The 16207-nt window shown below is 40.4% G+C and overlaps 1 protein-coding gene across 8 annotated transcripts in view; it reads left to right on the top strand.

The window, feature by feature from the left end:
* LTBP1 (latent transforming growth factor beta binding protein 1) overlaps positions 1–16207 on the top strand; it is a 184068-nt gene that overhangs the window by 136284 nt on the left and 31577 nt on the right. For all 8 annotated transcript variants that reach the window (XM_063390679.1, XM_063390680.1, XM_063390678.1 and 5 more), the window contains 4 exons: positions 183–305; positions 6165–6287; positions 8786–8911; positions 15207–15332. In XM_063390679.1, the coding sequence (XP_063246749.1) occupies positions 183–305; positions 6165–6287; positions 8786–8911; positions 15207–15332 (498 nt within the window). The remainder of the gene's footprint in view (positions 1–182; positions 306–6164; positions 6288–8785; positions 8912–15206; positions 15333–16207) is intronic.

Below are 16207 nucleotides of genomic sequence, written 5' to 3'. Positions count from 1 at the left end.
GCAGTTTCATATAATTTTATGTATTGCATTCACTGTCTGTATTTAATAAGTACAAACAAATTAAGTAGGATTGGATATTGATACTGTGCTTGGCCGTTTTGTTGAGACTTGGTCTTTGTACCGTTTGATGAGTAGTTGCTATTTTCAGATGTGTAACAGTTTCCCTGTCTCTGCTGCTGCAGATATCAACGAGTGCCAGCAGCGGTCGCTCTGTACGAATGGTCGCTGCCGGAACACTGAGGGATCTTTCAGATGTGTCTGTAGCCACGGCTACTCGTTGTCATCTGCTGGAGATCAGTGTGAAGGTAAGCTTAGGGACTCAGGCTACTGACTAACTTTTTTCAATAAGATCTTGAGTATTTCAGCTATAGACATGAATCCTCTTGAGAATGGAGCAGAAATCTACGTTGCCTCTCTTGTATTCCCTACACTGCCAACCATTCGTTCCCACCAAAACAGCCGCATACTTAATGGATTCTTAGAAATAGTCCCTGTCATCTTTCCACATAGAAAAAAATCAGGACATGTTTCCAACAGCAAGATTGGAGGACCAGGTGACATTATTACCGAAAGCAAGTCAGCCTTTCCAAACCTTGTAAAGTTCTGACACAGAGGCTCTGTATTACAAAAGCTTCTGCCAGCATATGCTATTCTCATGGGGGCCTGCTAGTTAAAACTGCTTCTCCAGCTGGTTTTGGGAACCTGCAACCACCACAATCACACATGTGCTCTGGCAAGAGAAAGTATTTAGTAGATGACAAGTTCCAGCAGGATCTACTGGAGCTCACAGCTTGCACTGTCTCAAAAGGCAGTCTAGGTACTGAGCTTGTAAAAACAAAAGTAAGAAGTGAAAGATGTACACTATATGTAGCAAGAAATGCTGTGTTATAGAAAAAACCCCATTCTCTTATATCTCAAGTAAAAAAATTTAATTGTCTAGTAATTGGTAAACTGATTTTTTTTCGAATGAAGCATTTCAAAGCGACTCTCTCTTCTCTGTTGTTGGCTATACCACCATCTGATATGGTGCGTCTGATGGTCACCTTGAGAATGTAGGATTACTTACTAGTGAGCTCCAGGAAAGATTCTACTCCAATTGCATGTTTATCTCTCACTAGCAGGGAGAAGTTGCTCTCAATTAAGGTCTCACTGTACATCTGGCATTAGCTCATAAAAGCTTTTCAGTCTCTCATGTGCCTTCTGTAACTGCTGATACCTTGCAAGATACAGCTTCTTACTGCTGCTCTACCAAATAGAGTTCTGCTGCAAGGTTATGCTCCACACAGCACTTGGAAGGCAGTCCCCACCTTCTCCCTCACAGCAGCAGGTCAGGAATCCTCCTCTTCAAGTGATGCAGGCAGAAGAGCAGTTCCCCCTGGGCCAACCAAATGCTGTTTTCTCAAGGCAAACTTCTAACAGACTTTATCATCAGTGGTTATACTGGATTGTCCACATTCAGTGAGTGACAGCTTCTCCCGAAGTTCTCATCAACAAAGAATAAGGTTATCTTACAAAATCTCCTCAGCACACTGATACTCTTTGGTCCTGAGCTGTTTGGAGAATCTGTTCATGGAAGAAATTGACACAATCTTCTCATCATTTGTGCTGAGCATCTCTTGCATTAGCTTCAAGAAATGTTGGCTGATGGTGCAATGCACTAGAAATTTGCATCAAAGAATTTTGCTCTCCTTGGGCTTCAAGATTCTGGTGAATTGCAGCAGATGTAGAGATACTCTGTCAAGAATCAAAGAAAAATGTGGTGTAATGGATCAGGTCCTTCCTGAAAGACAGAAGACAGACTTCCCCAAAGACTGAATGGATAATATGTATAATTCTTGACAACTGCTCATCTAACTTGCTCTGAGTAGACCTCAGATGAGATTTCAAACTTCTCTTCAGACCACCTTGGTGCATTTCATACAGCCCAAGAAGTCATGGTAGCTGTTGCAGCTCTCCATTACCTGGCCTATCAGGATAGATCCGTGCTTTATCTTCAACTTTCTTGATCCTGATCAAAGGCAGTTTTCAAGACAAAACGCTTTCAGACACTTTCAAGGCAAAAGAAGAGGGACTGAATCAAACAAGGAAAAAGGGTAAAACCATTATTTTACCCCAGGATCTTTGTCTCATTTAGAAGTCTGCAATCAAGTTTACAGCTTCTCCACCCAGGGACAGAGTGGTTAATTTCTGTAGCCATGGTTTGTTCTCTGAAGACTTATGTTATGTCATGGGTTGGCACTGGCCAGATGTTAATGCACCCATGAATATATGTTTTTTCTCTAACAACTCCTGTGGGATGTGATCAGGAACAGAGCAGAGCAGGCTTAAATCTTGAAAACAAAAAAAACCCACCAAAACTTTATTAATTACATAAGACAGGGACAGAAATACTCTTAAACACACACAGAGACAGAAATAAAAACTTCTTAGAACATTTCTTCTCCCAGTTTCTACCTCCCCACCCATCACTTTTCACAGACCGACCTTTGGGTTTTAGATCAAACAATCACCACTCAAAAAAAACTAATCTTCAATTCAGCAAGGGAGAGAGGAGTCTCTCTGGCACCACAGACTGTTCTCCAGAACACACAGGTCTACTCCTTATGTGTTCCCATGTCACCCGTGGCACCGCCCAGAGAAGTCTGCCAGGGTGACTCTCTCTTTTTCCTATGTCCAGCGCTCTCACCGCTGTCTCATAGGCCAAAACTACATACAGGGCTCTTTTAAGGATGCTGCATGCCGAGCTCTCCCCTTTTTACCCAGGGGCCGGGGTTCCAGGAGCAGGTCTGCCCTGAGGGCAGAGGGTGCCACCTCACCCTCCCCCTCGCTTCTCTGCTCGCTCCAACTCTTCAAGTGCCAGTCACTGTAGCAAAAGCAAGGGCAGCTGCATCCACCCAAGAATGCAGTTTATGTTCAAAAGAGACTTAAGTTCAGTCCATCGCTGACATTATGCAAGAAAAGTCCAGCTCAGAAGGCTACTCCTCTCATTCTTCCATTGGGTTCCTTCCAATCATGCTTTATCATCTCAGTCTCAGGCCGCTTCCCTCTCTCCGAAACCACCAGTCATGAGAATCAATGTCTAAGAAAAGTTTCTTTCTGCTGCACAAGGGTTAACAGTTTTTTTCTTGGCAGGGTGCAGGCTCAGGCACTCCCAGGCTCCACAACTCCCACGTGGCTGGGCACCTTCTCCCGGAGTTTGGGGGAGGGGGGGGTGAGCACACACAGAAGGCACTTCCACAGTTTTCCACCCCTCCATCCTGGATGGGGCAGCTCAGTTCCAGTCCTGTCCCCTCTCTTCTCCCCCCACCCCGGGGGCTCCGGCTTACCTGAGCCGACCACGTGTTTCCCCTCCCCCACACATGTTAATATTGCAAGTCCTGCACAAAATAATTATTCTCTTGAAGTGGAAGAAGTTGTTCTGTGGTTTCATTATATCCTTTAAAATTTTTCTGAGGCACAGGATGTTATAGACTGCTTTTTGCACCATGGAAACTAAAGAAAAAATCACCTTAAGAAGACATCCAATGTTTCTCCACATAATGGCCTCTGATTTTCAGATTAGCCTATTTACCTGAATGCTTTCTAACCCTTCACTGAGAAAGCAGTAAAGAGATGACAAAAACTGTGAGCATAGCACAGCACAATTGTCTGGAAAGAACAAAGTGATTCAAATTTTTTTCAGTTTCTTGAAGAGCCAGGTAATGGACATTTGTCACATCAGAGGATACCCAAAAAATGTATGATGCTGTAAAACAAATGTGATTAGCAAACCACTTGCAAGAAATGTGTTTGTTTAATTATGTTTTCTTCTGGTGCGATGTTTTCTTAAAGGTGTTGCATGGAACAAGCAGTTTGCTGGTTTGATCATTATAACTTGTGCAAACTTCTAGGGGTATTGCAATATTCAACAGAATTATGCTGTGCTCATTTTCAGTGGTGCTTTTTGCAATTATCTGGCTGAAGTTTTTGTCTGGAAGCCTTTGTGCAGTATTTTACTTGTTTAAGAATAGAAGTTATTTGCAAATAGTTTGTATAAATCAATGTATACGAGTACACCTGCAGTATGTCTTCAAGATACACACTCACATACGTGTTTATCTTCTGCCTTAGTCTGTCATTCAGCATCTTGTTCCTGAAATGAAGTGACATTAAGACTTTCTGCTCACTGTTGCCCTGAATAAGAGGGAACACAAAGTGTGAGGGCACCTGTGAGGCCTTGTCCTAACCAACAGGGAGTGGGAATATGTGCCAGCAGGATTTACATACAGACTGCACATCTCAAAGAACCAGAGTTACTGGAAGGAAGTCTGAAGCATAAGTCTCCAGCGTTCTCGCAGAGCTTTCAGAGATTTTTGCTAGGCAAAATGTTCAAGACATGCATGTGTAAAGGGCAGTAAAAAGCATTGAATGTCTCAGGCATGAGATACTGCCTCTCATTTTCCTGGGGATTCTCATGCAGCACTCAGAGGGTCTGTGAGGAGTTGCATCAGAGAAAGGGAGGTTTGAATCCTATATGGGAAATAATGCATTTTGACTGAATTTGGCAGAAGACACCTTCTTGTTGTGAGACTTGGCATTAACTTAGCACAAGGGAGTCATTAATTTCTCTCATGCTCCTAGTCAAAATTAATTCCTTTTTTAAAAAGCCGCAATTTATTTTGCAGTTGAAAATGGTTATAAAACATGTAGTTATCTAAAGGTCACAACTTTGTCAACATTAAGGGCAATTTTATCTTCAGTATCATTCGTGTAAGAAAGCTATCCCTATTTCTTACTTTTATTAAATAGATTAAATCCCAAGGAGAATGACATAGTGTGGGCTTTCCAAAGATAAATGTATAAATGAGGTCATGTCCTCTTTTTAATTATAATTGTTATTCATTCCTGAAGCACAGGGAAAAGTTACAATTCTAAGTACAAAAAGTTACAAATGAGCTAAAATCCATACCTAAGAAATCTGAATAATCAAAGGTACTGGGAAAAGTCTTTGATTACTGTTTTTCAAAGGAAGCTAACATTACCAAGGCAATAGGCTGGGCAGATCATTAGGTAGGGTTCTGTGGAGGCTGAGGGGAGTTGCTTATGAGACAGTTTTTTTATTTCACTGTCTCACTTGCTGTTTGCTTTTAAAACTTAGAGGCACGGGCACCAAATACCTTGTGATCTTTAGCTGTAATGAAACCAAAACTCTATAATATCACTGGAATGTCGGCACTTGCTGACTTAATCCTGTACCCATAGTAGCTGTACTCTGTTTCCTCCACTGGGCTGCCTTTAAGCCCTTTGAAAGACAGCGGGAAGAAAAAATTTTAGGTGGGGATAGTGCCAGTGTCCTGTTCTTGAAATATTTGATTATCTTGTGTCTAATTTGTATCCTGAACCTTTCCCTGCTGTGTGTCAGCTGTTTATCCCATGGATATCAAGACACTAGTGCAGAGTGTACAGGTCTGAGGCTTGATCTGAGTGTGGTGTATGGGCAGCTGGGAAAAAAGATCCTGTGTGCCTGGACTCTGGAGCTGGATTTATGGCTGGGGTGCAGCCCTGTGTGAAAGCAGCTGTTCAGCTTCATGGCCCAGCTGCTAACAGCCTGTGAAATGGCTGTATTGCATCTCCTGAACTGCATGGAAAGGCACCCAGCAGCACAGCAGAGCACACGGTGCTGTCCGTGTCCCACGTGGCTGTAGTGTGAGCAGGCTCCCCAGGCACATCCTGCCTGCTGTGACACACCAGCCAGCCTTGGGCTGGCCCGCTCTCAGGGGGACACCTGAGTCAGGTCACCTCCAACTCAGGGATTTCTGTGTGGTGGTTTAAACATGTCCAAAGATCACTATTTTAAATTTGCATTAGTAGGTATTTTTGGTATCTGTCTTCTAAATGTGCAGCTGCTTGGATTTCTTTTTAACTGCATTACTGTTATGATGTGCTTTTGTGAGAGATGCAGATGGCACATGAGTCATATTTGCTAGGAATAAATCACATACAAACTCAAATTTCAAAGCCCTCTAGAAATATGAGACATGATGAAAGGAAAATAACAAAGAATTCTAAAGTGTAATAAACTTGATTTCCATGTATGCACACAGTTGCTTCAAGTTATGTTGAAACTATTAAAAATTTCATCAGTTTTGACATCATCTAATAATTTGGTTGCCTTTTTATTTCAGATGTTGATGAATGCCTTCAAGACAGCAATGTTTGCCTAAGAGGAAGCTGCATAAATACTGAAGGGTCTTACAAATGCACTTGTCCAGATGGTTTCCAGCAGATAGCGAATAGGGGATGTCAAGGTATGAAATAGGTGTAAAAAATACCTGGATCATTATTATAAATGTGTGGGTTGGTAAGTGTAAGATAGCCACAGATCATGCTAAGGAAGAGAAATTCATTTATCATCTATAGTACTTTCTCTCTTCTTATGTTCTATTTTCATTCATTCTATTCTCTCTGTAAATATATGCTGAGAAATTATTTCAGGAGGCTGAAGTCTCAGCCTTCATAACTTGAAAGAGAATCTGTGTTAGAACTAAGAGACATACAGTACTGCTTTATTCCCAAATCCTGGAAACATTTATTTTGACAGAACTTTCCATGTGTTGTGAATCAGAGATGTAACAACAAGAGCGGCGTTGTTAGCATCAAGTCACGTTAGATATTGCCTTATAAAACACTCGCAGTACTTTGTGGAGGATGGGTGGGGAGGAAGGGAATGTGTTATCTGAGACTGAGTCAGCATTGCCAAACCCAGGAAAACACTTCCCAGGTTTTAGGTCTGAGCAATCCCATCTTCATGTTCGCACAACACCCAGGCATGCCTCATCAATTTTGCCCACCATTTCTGTGAGACAGAACCCATGGTATTAGAGCTGGAAAGTGATAACACGTTCATGTTCTTAATGGCTGAAGGACCAGAACCCTGGACTTTGCTTTGGCTGCTCTCTTATGCACAGTTTAGACTTGAGCTGAGAAACTGGATTCCAACTCATCCACACTGAAGATCTTCTGCAACAAACACTAAATTTCCTGTAAAAGTTCTGAGTATTCTATATGACTGCTTTCTAATTCAAAAAATGTTGCATTCAGCATACAGAAGTGTTGTGTTAGACCTTGCTTTAGCAGATAAAAGAGAATTGACCACAAGCTATAATCAGTGGCAGCTTTGATACTCCTCTGTGCTCTTTAGTTTGCCATCTAAAGTAGTAGATATGTGCCTCATATTTTAAATGGATAAATATAACAAAACTGAAAGCACTTATGAGCCAACTAAGGGACAGACAGTGCAGACAGAGAGCTATTGAATTAAACTGGCAAATTTATCACAGAGTGCAGTGTGTACAAGTTGAGTCTGGGCTAGACTAAAAGTTAGGGATAGGTATATTGGTAAGAAGAAAGCTGAAAAGACTCCAAAACATGAAAAACTGCAGTTTGCTCTTTCAGAGGTATTACACTCAATTTCCCTAATACTAGTATTTTTGTTTTCCTGTCTTTTAATGCATCATTCTACCTTGTGTAATCAGCTGGTTCAGTTTCCAGTATTTTTCTGACAGTTTTAAGACAGCTAAATCTTGAGTACAGTATAAGAAAGTACAGTACTATCCTTGTCATTGCTGATTTCCCACCATTCCCAACTTTCAGAGCGCTTCAGGAGATACTTGGTGGTTTTCATTTGCTATGAATTCAGAGAAAGCTTTATACACGTAGGTGTTGTGTTCAGCACAGTGCACTGACCTTTCCAAAGGCACCTCAGGCAGATACAGCTTCCCTGAGCTGCCTGCCTCTTTTCTTTCCTCTTATGGCCACGATTTCAGGACACTGGTTGAAAGGTTTACACACAGGCTAGAATCAGTCCGTAGCTAGAGAAAATTCTATAATGGATGTCATGGTCTTGAGATGATGATATTGAAACCACAATTTCTGTAGTATATCAAAATTGCTGGCTACTGTGATACATTCTGGATGGCTGTAAGCAACAAGAGGTACAGTTAAGAACAAGAAATTCTAATGTTTGGATAAGGGGTGACTAAGCCTCATGGATGTTTTGTTTGTGAACTTGTGTTTGATCTCAGCATGGTACTGAATGCCTCTTAATAGGTTTTTGTAAAGCAAAAAATACAAAAATAGAATTACAGCATGAATGGTTATTGATATGAAAGTGGTAGTACCTTAATGAAAGAATGAAGTCATTAAGTTCTGAGGTTGCTAAAATAAAACCTCAATCAAATGGAAATAGTTGTTTTTCAGATTCACAAGTTTGAAAAATGCTAAGTGTAAAATAGAACTCAGCAAAAGAGAAAACGATAAGCTCTTATATAGCAACCTTTTGGGATCATTCCCACTCTCCATCAGCAAAAAAGAGCATTTGGCTTTAAATTGTATAAAATCAGCCTTCTGAGAAAGATGCAGCTCCAAACCTACTAGTTAACATGTGGAGTCAGATGCCCAAGTTGACCAGTGTGCAGCCATTGAAAAGCAGTGAGATGGAGCTGAGAATTCCTGTAACACAAAAGAAATGTTGGCTAGGATGGTGTTATACTGATATCCCACCAATCACTCTCTGCCCGTCCTCATCACAGAGTGACGTAGCAAGAGTATGACACAGCAGAACATGAGGACATCCATACAGAATTCAAGAATGATCCCAGATTTGGTTACTCTGGAAGATGAACTGTTCACACAGCTGTTTACATAGCCAGTGGAAATAGAGGCTGCTTTTAAGATTAATCAAATTTACGCTTAATATTAAGGCTATGATGATTTGCAGAGCTCTTAAATGTCTCTGTGCTTTCAGACATCAATGAATGTGAGAGATCTGACCTCTGTTCACCACATGGAGAGTGTCTAAACACGGATGGTTCCTACCAGTGCATTTGTGAGCGGGGCTTTTCTGTGTCTGCAGATGGCCGAACATGTGAAGGTGAGACAAGTTATAATAATCCGTTCCCATTGACTTGCTGTTCTTAGGAGGGTGAGAAAAGTAGTCAGTAACTCTAAAATCTGCCACTTAAGGCCCTTTTGTTCTTTTTCTCATAAACAGATAATGTGCAAAGTGTGTTTTGAACTCAGGCTTCTGATTAGTTACTATGGGTAAGACACACATGAATATTTAGGATTAATTAATTTGAAGCTTAAGTGCATTATCAGCAAGCCTGAGCCACTTGAATGTTCTCATTGCTGTGTGGAAGACAACAGAACCTTGCTTGTCCAAACTTTTATTTAAAATGTACAGACTGAGCAACAAAACAGTAACTCCAGTGAGAAGTTGTAGTGAAATCCAGTAGTTCTATTATAGAACTTAAGGCATTTTGGAATGGCAGAAATGGAGTAAATAGCAGTAATTAGATCTTTATAGAAACATCAACCAGGAGCCTGGAATTTAGGGTAGCTAGGTTATGTTGCTATATCCTGTTGTTAATGGTATACACATGTTTGCAAGGGATGCTGCTCTCCTCCACTGAATTTAAAACAGGACACTTGTGCTCAGTGATACCAAGAAGGTACGTGACTTTGTGAAGTCAGTGGTGCTGACAGAAAATAAATACTCTCCTAACTAGACTAAGAATGGCCATTCTTATGGTTGAGAGGAGTATTCAAGACAATAAGGCTTGTGGGAAAAGTTCAGAAGGGGAAAAATTATATGGTAGTATTTCAGCAGGATGCATGCCAAGGAGAAGCACTGAGTAGATGATAGCTCAGAGTTAGAACCAATGGGTAGTGGATCTCAAGCACCCAAGAAGTAAGCAACTGTGCTCTCTCCCAAATTATAGGCAGTAAATGCATATGTGATTGGTTTTCACATTTCTTCTCATAGTTCACTTAGGGATAGTGGAAACGTTTGTCCATTGTGGATGAGGTACACTGAAACTTGTGTCAGACTGTTGCATCTCCCTTCTTATACCAGAGAAGAAACAAGCATTACAGCTTTATTACTGAAGCTGGCATATAACCTGCCATATATTTAGTAATGTGATCTCTCATGAAATGAAACACAGTGCAGGCAGGATCACTGTTACACTTGATGTCAGGGAGTAAGTGCTATATATTTAGATATGGCATAACATCAAACACACCTTTTGTGTTTTAATTATTATTGACAACTATAAAAAATCTTGGATTTTTTTAGTGCTTTTTTCTCCCTAAACATTTACTTCATTTTGTAATCATGGCAGAAGTTGAAAGAAATATTCTCTTACTGCCAAGACAAAAGCCTGGTCAAGTAGGCTAGAGAGAGCAAATCTGGGTAACTCCACTGATTCATGGAGGAAGCAGTATTTTATGATTTGAAGTAATGGGATAATTCCAAAGTATGTTCATGGACTCCTTTCATCAGCATGTATACATTTCACCCAGTGTTCAAGAAGGATATGGCCATATATCTTCAATTGCTCTGCAAGAAAAGTACTAGCAGGTGTTTTGCTTCACTGTTGAGCATAGCTATAAAAGTGGGGGGAAAAAGTGGCCAGAGAAGAATACAGTCTTCTCTTTGTAGAAGTGAGACACTTTATTTCAAAATGAAACTAGAAGGACTCTTATTAACCTTGTGAAATCGAACTCCTAGCACAACTGAAAAGGAACAGAGCTTAAAAAAAAAATAAACCAAAGTCATTGGCATTTACTGTTAGGAGATATACCAGAAACAATAAGCTCCTCTGCATCTGACATTTAATAAAATAGCACAGTTTCCAGGGAAAGATTGCTATCATATATGATGAAGTAATATGAAGTTAATCTCCATTAGAATAAAAAAGTCCAACTTCTACTAAATAGAAAAAGATGAAGTCACAAGATCTTATTTCCAGGACTGTGACTAGTTTTGGAACTTTTTAATGAAGAATAAAACAAGTACAAAACCAGTTGAGCATGCTTCACAAGTAATTGGTCTTGTGTATGGAATACAGATCAGACTTTTTATTCAGCACTTGGAAAAGTATTTTAATAACTTGGCGAAGCAAGGGTACTTCTAGTCTCTGAAGCAGCAGCACTCCTTTTCCACCACAATTAGTTTCTCCATTCTGTCATTTTCATAAAAACAACTCCAGAGTTTTGAAAAAAACTCAATTTAAGGGAGCACTGATGGCATCATGGTCAATATTTGTAGTGGTGTCAGCTTCATGCTAGAAGGCAAGATGAAACGAAAGGAATGTGTGACATTCCAGGTACTGAGAAAGCATGCGGCTTCCAGCTGCAGGAGCTACTGTTCTTTTACACTAAGTGCCTCTGTGAATTTAATTCTAGTTAAGTGAGTGACAATAACTGTTTATACCATCAGAGAAAAAACCTGAGAAAATTTTCCTGGATTCACACACCTCTCTGTACCTGGGGAGCAGATTTTCCGTATCTCCGGACTTTTTTTATGAGTTTGACTTGGGGTTTTTTTTGAAGTTTGAAACAACAACAGCATAAAACATTTAAGAACCTCATGTGGTTTAGTTCTGGTATGGAGTTTTTGTGGCCATTGGCCAAAGTAAACTGAACAGCTGTGGACATTGTGTCTTCTTCCAAGGCGTAGACAAACTTTTGTTGCAGCAGTGACATTCCACTGCAGCCTGGTCCCAGGCTCAGCAATTTGACTGTGCTGGGCTCTCGGAACTGGAGCTCTCAGAGTGCTCCATAGTACCTTGTTGAGCTTTCTGGGGTTCATGTAAAGACGGTGGTTTACCCAGCCGGCCTCTAGTTGAATATGTTGGCAAAACCTCAAGTTAGAGATTCTCTGATGCTGAAATCAATACCCTGCCTCAAGCATCTCTTCTGTCTCCATGTCTCATCCCATATGTCTCTCATTGGCTTTTCACTGCTGCAATGGGCAAAAAAATTTACACATCCCACCAGAGCTCTCTGATCTCTGCTTCTTCCTTTTCATGTATGCATGTTATGGGTAGCCCTGGAAGTTTCAGAATCAGAGTTCTGCTTCTCTAATCACTTTACAGACCTGTCTTAGCAACCAGTTCTTCTTCCAGACATGCTACTATGTAAGTAGATTTCAGTGAGATTTAAGTATGCTTGAGGTTGAGGTTGCCTTCAGGTTGTCAGAAAACAGGAACATGGTGTTGAACTGCACAAAAGTGTGCGTGAGGGCACACATCTTGCCTCTTGATTAAAGCAGGCAGCACTGATTCATGGATTCTACAATAGGTTGTAATTACAGAGAACTGCTTTACCCACTCTATAGACATAGAATACATTAGCTTCATATTTAGTTTTTCCCCTGACTTTGTTCCCATGTAGCAGGAGAATTGCCGATTACAAGCCTCACTCTTTATGGGGTGATTAAAGCAACAAATGTCCTTTCCGGCCGTAAAAAAGAGTCCTTTGAGTGAACTGTCTAGACAAGGAAAAATATTTGGTGCTTGGACCTTCTCTGTAATATCCCATGCAGTGAAAGATGTTCAGACTGCGCTTTTTTTAAAAAAAACTGTCTTCTTTGGCTGTATTATATACTGAATTAGGACACTTGCTACAATCACAGGTTTTGTTTCTGCAGCTCTTTAGTCAATGACCTTGTTTTACCTGTGAAGAACCAGCTGCATGAACCATTCCCTGTTTCCTTTAACATTTAGGTTTTAAGTAATTACAGTTGTAATTTCTTCTGCATAGATTTTTAACAGTAACTGTCCCGTGGCTCAGAAATCTTTTGTTATTTAACCATAGTTGTTCACTGAAGACACAAACACTGTGTTATTGTCTGTTGTCTGAAATTCCTGGCTGTTAAGCCACCATTGTTTACTCATCTTGAATTCCTTTTCTTAACAAAGCTTTCTGATTAAGAGACAGAATATTCAGATTTTTTACTAGATATGTGAAACTCTGCTGATCCCATGAGACTTTTGATATCAGATATGTTATGCAGGGACAGTGCACAGCAGCAAGAAGGAGGGTCCAGAAAAACACAACTGTAAAAATTTTTATTGTCTTCCTCCCAGTAACTCCATGTGCATCTTTTTATAATTCTGTCACTGTGGGAACTTGAAAAGGAAAAGGTATAAAAGGTAGTTCTTGACCTTCCACCTCTGACAGTCTTTAACACAGATGTGTTGCTGAATTAATTCTGCTAGGAAGGGTTTGGGGTAAGTTTCAATAAGTTTAATATCCAGAAACCATCCAAATTTTCATATTCAATTCCTTGAGAATAAGCATACTGGCTATTGTATTCTTTGCCAAATACAATAGCCCTTTCTAAAATAAATTCCTGGAATATTTTTCCTTTGTTTAGTAAATCAAGATGTAAATAGTGTATCTTCATACAAAATACCACTATACATTAATATCTTTAGTACAAAACTTAAAAAGCAAATAGATTTTTCTGTCAGTTCCATCTGCAAGTACTTTTTTTATAACCATGAATTATACTCAGATATGTGTCCTAGATTTTGGTGTATTTAGTACATCTAGTTTTTGCGTGCATTTTGTATGTAGGCTGAAATTTGTTAACCAATGGATGAGTTCAGTAGGAGAAGCGAGTTTTCCATCACTTAAACATCCTAACATGAAATTACATGCCTTTCTGAGAAAAATGTTAAAATTTCACAGTTTATTCCATTGGTACAGAAATTTCCAGGGACAGGGTTTTTAACCTTTTTAAGAGGCTCTGGACAGGCTCTTCTGGCCTTAAAAGTCTACATGTGATTCCAAACCTCTTCAGACTGCACCACAGCACACAGGAAAAGCTGATTTTCAAGATCCCGAAAACACCACTTCCCGAGGCATGCAAATTTTGTGTGGGTGAATTCGAGCACTTGGGTTGCAGAAGGGCAGCACAAGAGGTGTAACAGGTGTGGATGGTAATGACATGCTGCTCAAGTTTTGATAGCTTGGACGGCTGTGACCACATGGTTCAAGGCCCGAGAGTTCCCTTTCAGCTGAGCATAAAACACAATTTAAAAGTAAAAAGTCCTTGCTTGGTGAGTACTGTCAGGGAAGAATGCAGTGCATCTTTGCTGACTCCTCTAGGTTTTTGTTTGACACAGCTGTGAAGAGCTGGAGGAGTAGGGAGGACTACATTTGAGCCTGACTCTGTCCTTACAGAAAAACACCAGGTGCTGCTCACCTATTTGGTGCTGCCACCTCTTTGTGACACTGCAGGATTCAGTCCCAGCAGTTCTTCAGTTCAGGGAGTGCCAAAGGCCTTCACTGGAGGTGGAATGATAGTAGGCTCCGTCACAAAAAGGACTACCAAAATGTGCACAATTAATGACAGTAACAAGCAGTCAGATAAATCCCTTTATTACCTCTTTAAAATGTAATTATCCCTTGAGGAAATGTGCAGAAGGAAATCAGACAGCAGCCATACTTGCCAGCATAATGCTTTTTAGAAAAGAAGTACAGTGATAATTTCTCTGCTTCAGACTGTGAAGAAATATGGAAGGCAGAAGGTACTAATCCTAGTATCCTGGCAGGTTCACAGTTTCAGCTAATGTTCTTCCTCTTGAAAAGCACCTCATGATATTTTTAATGACCACATACAGCCAGGGCTTTGGGTTTAGGTTTTGCTTTGAGTGGAGATAAAAATAATGCATTCCCAGCAGTTTTAATACACTTACAAAAATAAACCATGGTCTACCACAAGCAGCTCTGCTTCATTATAATTTGATGGGCAGCTGAGTCAAAGAGCAGAGATACATATGCAAGTGTCTTATTTGTAAGGCCAGCAAACCAAAACTGGAACTACAAATGAAAAGGCCAGTACAGAAAACATTCCAGCATTGACTTGTATGTATGAATTCACAGGACTTAAGACAGAAGACTCAGTCCACAGATATTTACCACTTACATTATGAAATTGTTATCTGTGCCGAGAGCCAGGATGAGATCTGTGCAGCACTTCTGCACAGGGGATGTAGCTAAACCCTTGAACTCCTTTTGTAGGCACAGTGAGTTCAGTTTCACTCATGTTATTGACTGTATAATACTACACTGGTAGAATCTGTAAGTCAGTCAGAGGAATTATTTAAACAATGCCTTAGTCTGTGGTAAAATCATGCTGTGGTTAGCAAGTGTGGTGAAACAGATGGGTGCAGGCAGTTGACCATTGCTGACATACTTACTGCAAAGCTAACCCTGAAACAGTTTCTTAAATTGTTCGTGTGCTTACATTAATTTTTGTGTCTTATCCTTGTGTTGAGACGTAGCTGCCTCTGTTTGCAGAATGGCCCCTCTGTGGGTATTCTGCACTCGCTGTGGATGTCTGCCTGTCTGATGTGGATTCTGCCTTGCAGATGTGGACGAATGCACGAACGGCACGGTGTGTGGCACTCACGGGTTCTGTGAGAACATGGATGGCTCCTACCGCTGTCTCTGCTACCAGGGCTACCAGGACACACAGGATGGGCAGGGCTGCACAGGTGGGTTCACAGGTGCCACCAGTCACTGCCGCAAGGTTCAGGGGAGCAAAAACAGCATTCCAGCAAAATGCATTCCATATTGTTGTTTCCTGTCATGTTTTATTAAAGTTATGCCACCTACTAGTAAAATAGAGTTGAGCTCTTCTTTGCTCACTGAACTTTGTGCCAGATGGAAACTTTACTTTGTATCTATTTAATGAAAAAAACTGTTACCAGGACAAACAGAAGCCAACAGCAAATAAGCTGAGCCACTTACTTTAAAAAACCCAGGAAACCTCCATGTTTCTGCATGTCAGGACCATTCACAAATACAATGGCATGAATTTAATATTTTAGCCTGTTTAAGTGCTACATCTGTTTAGTCTCTTAGCTGAGTAACCAGGACCCTGCACTATCCCCTGCAGGAAATAACATCTGGAATGTGCCACAGACAAGCTGAATTAGATGGCACCTCCCTAGGCATATGGTGTTTAAACAGATTTTAACATTAGCTCCCGGCTCCAGGAAAGACACCTATCACCATGAGATGATGTGGGATTTTTGTATGTGTGTAAATATTGCACATTTCTTTTGTGGCTAATAGGTTTCCAGGTCTGTTGTTAACAGTGATGGCTGGAGAACCATTTGAGGCAGCAAAAGTCTGTAATATCAAATTAATACCAGATCAAGGAAAGGTATTCATTGAGCAATTTCTTTAAGCCAAACTCAGGATGAAGCATATTTACTGGTAACAGAGACCTAATGGAATACCAAACAGAGAGGAGAAATTAGAAGTTTTACAGAGTGTCTGTATACATTTTCTAATATATTAAATAGTCTTGTTACAAAATTCTTTATTGCATTTGAAACTTATTTTGCTGCATACCAAGGTACAT

This window comes from Prinia subflava, chromosome 2 (genome assembly GCF_021018805.1).
Source record: "Prinia subflava isolate CZ2003 ecotype Zambia chromosome 2, Cam_Psub_1.2, whole genome shotgun sequence".
NCBI classification, from domain to species: Eukaryota; Metazoa; Chordata; class Aves; order Passeriformes; family Cisticolidae; genus Prinia; species Prinia subflava.
This window is presented reverse-complemented; position numbering and strand designations above follow the sequence as displayed.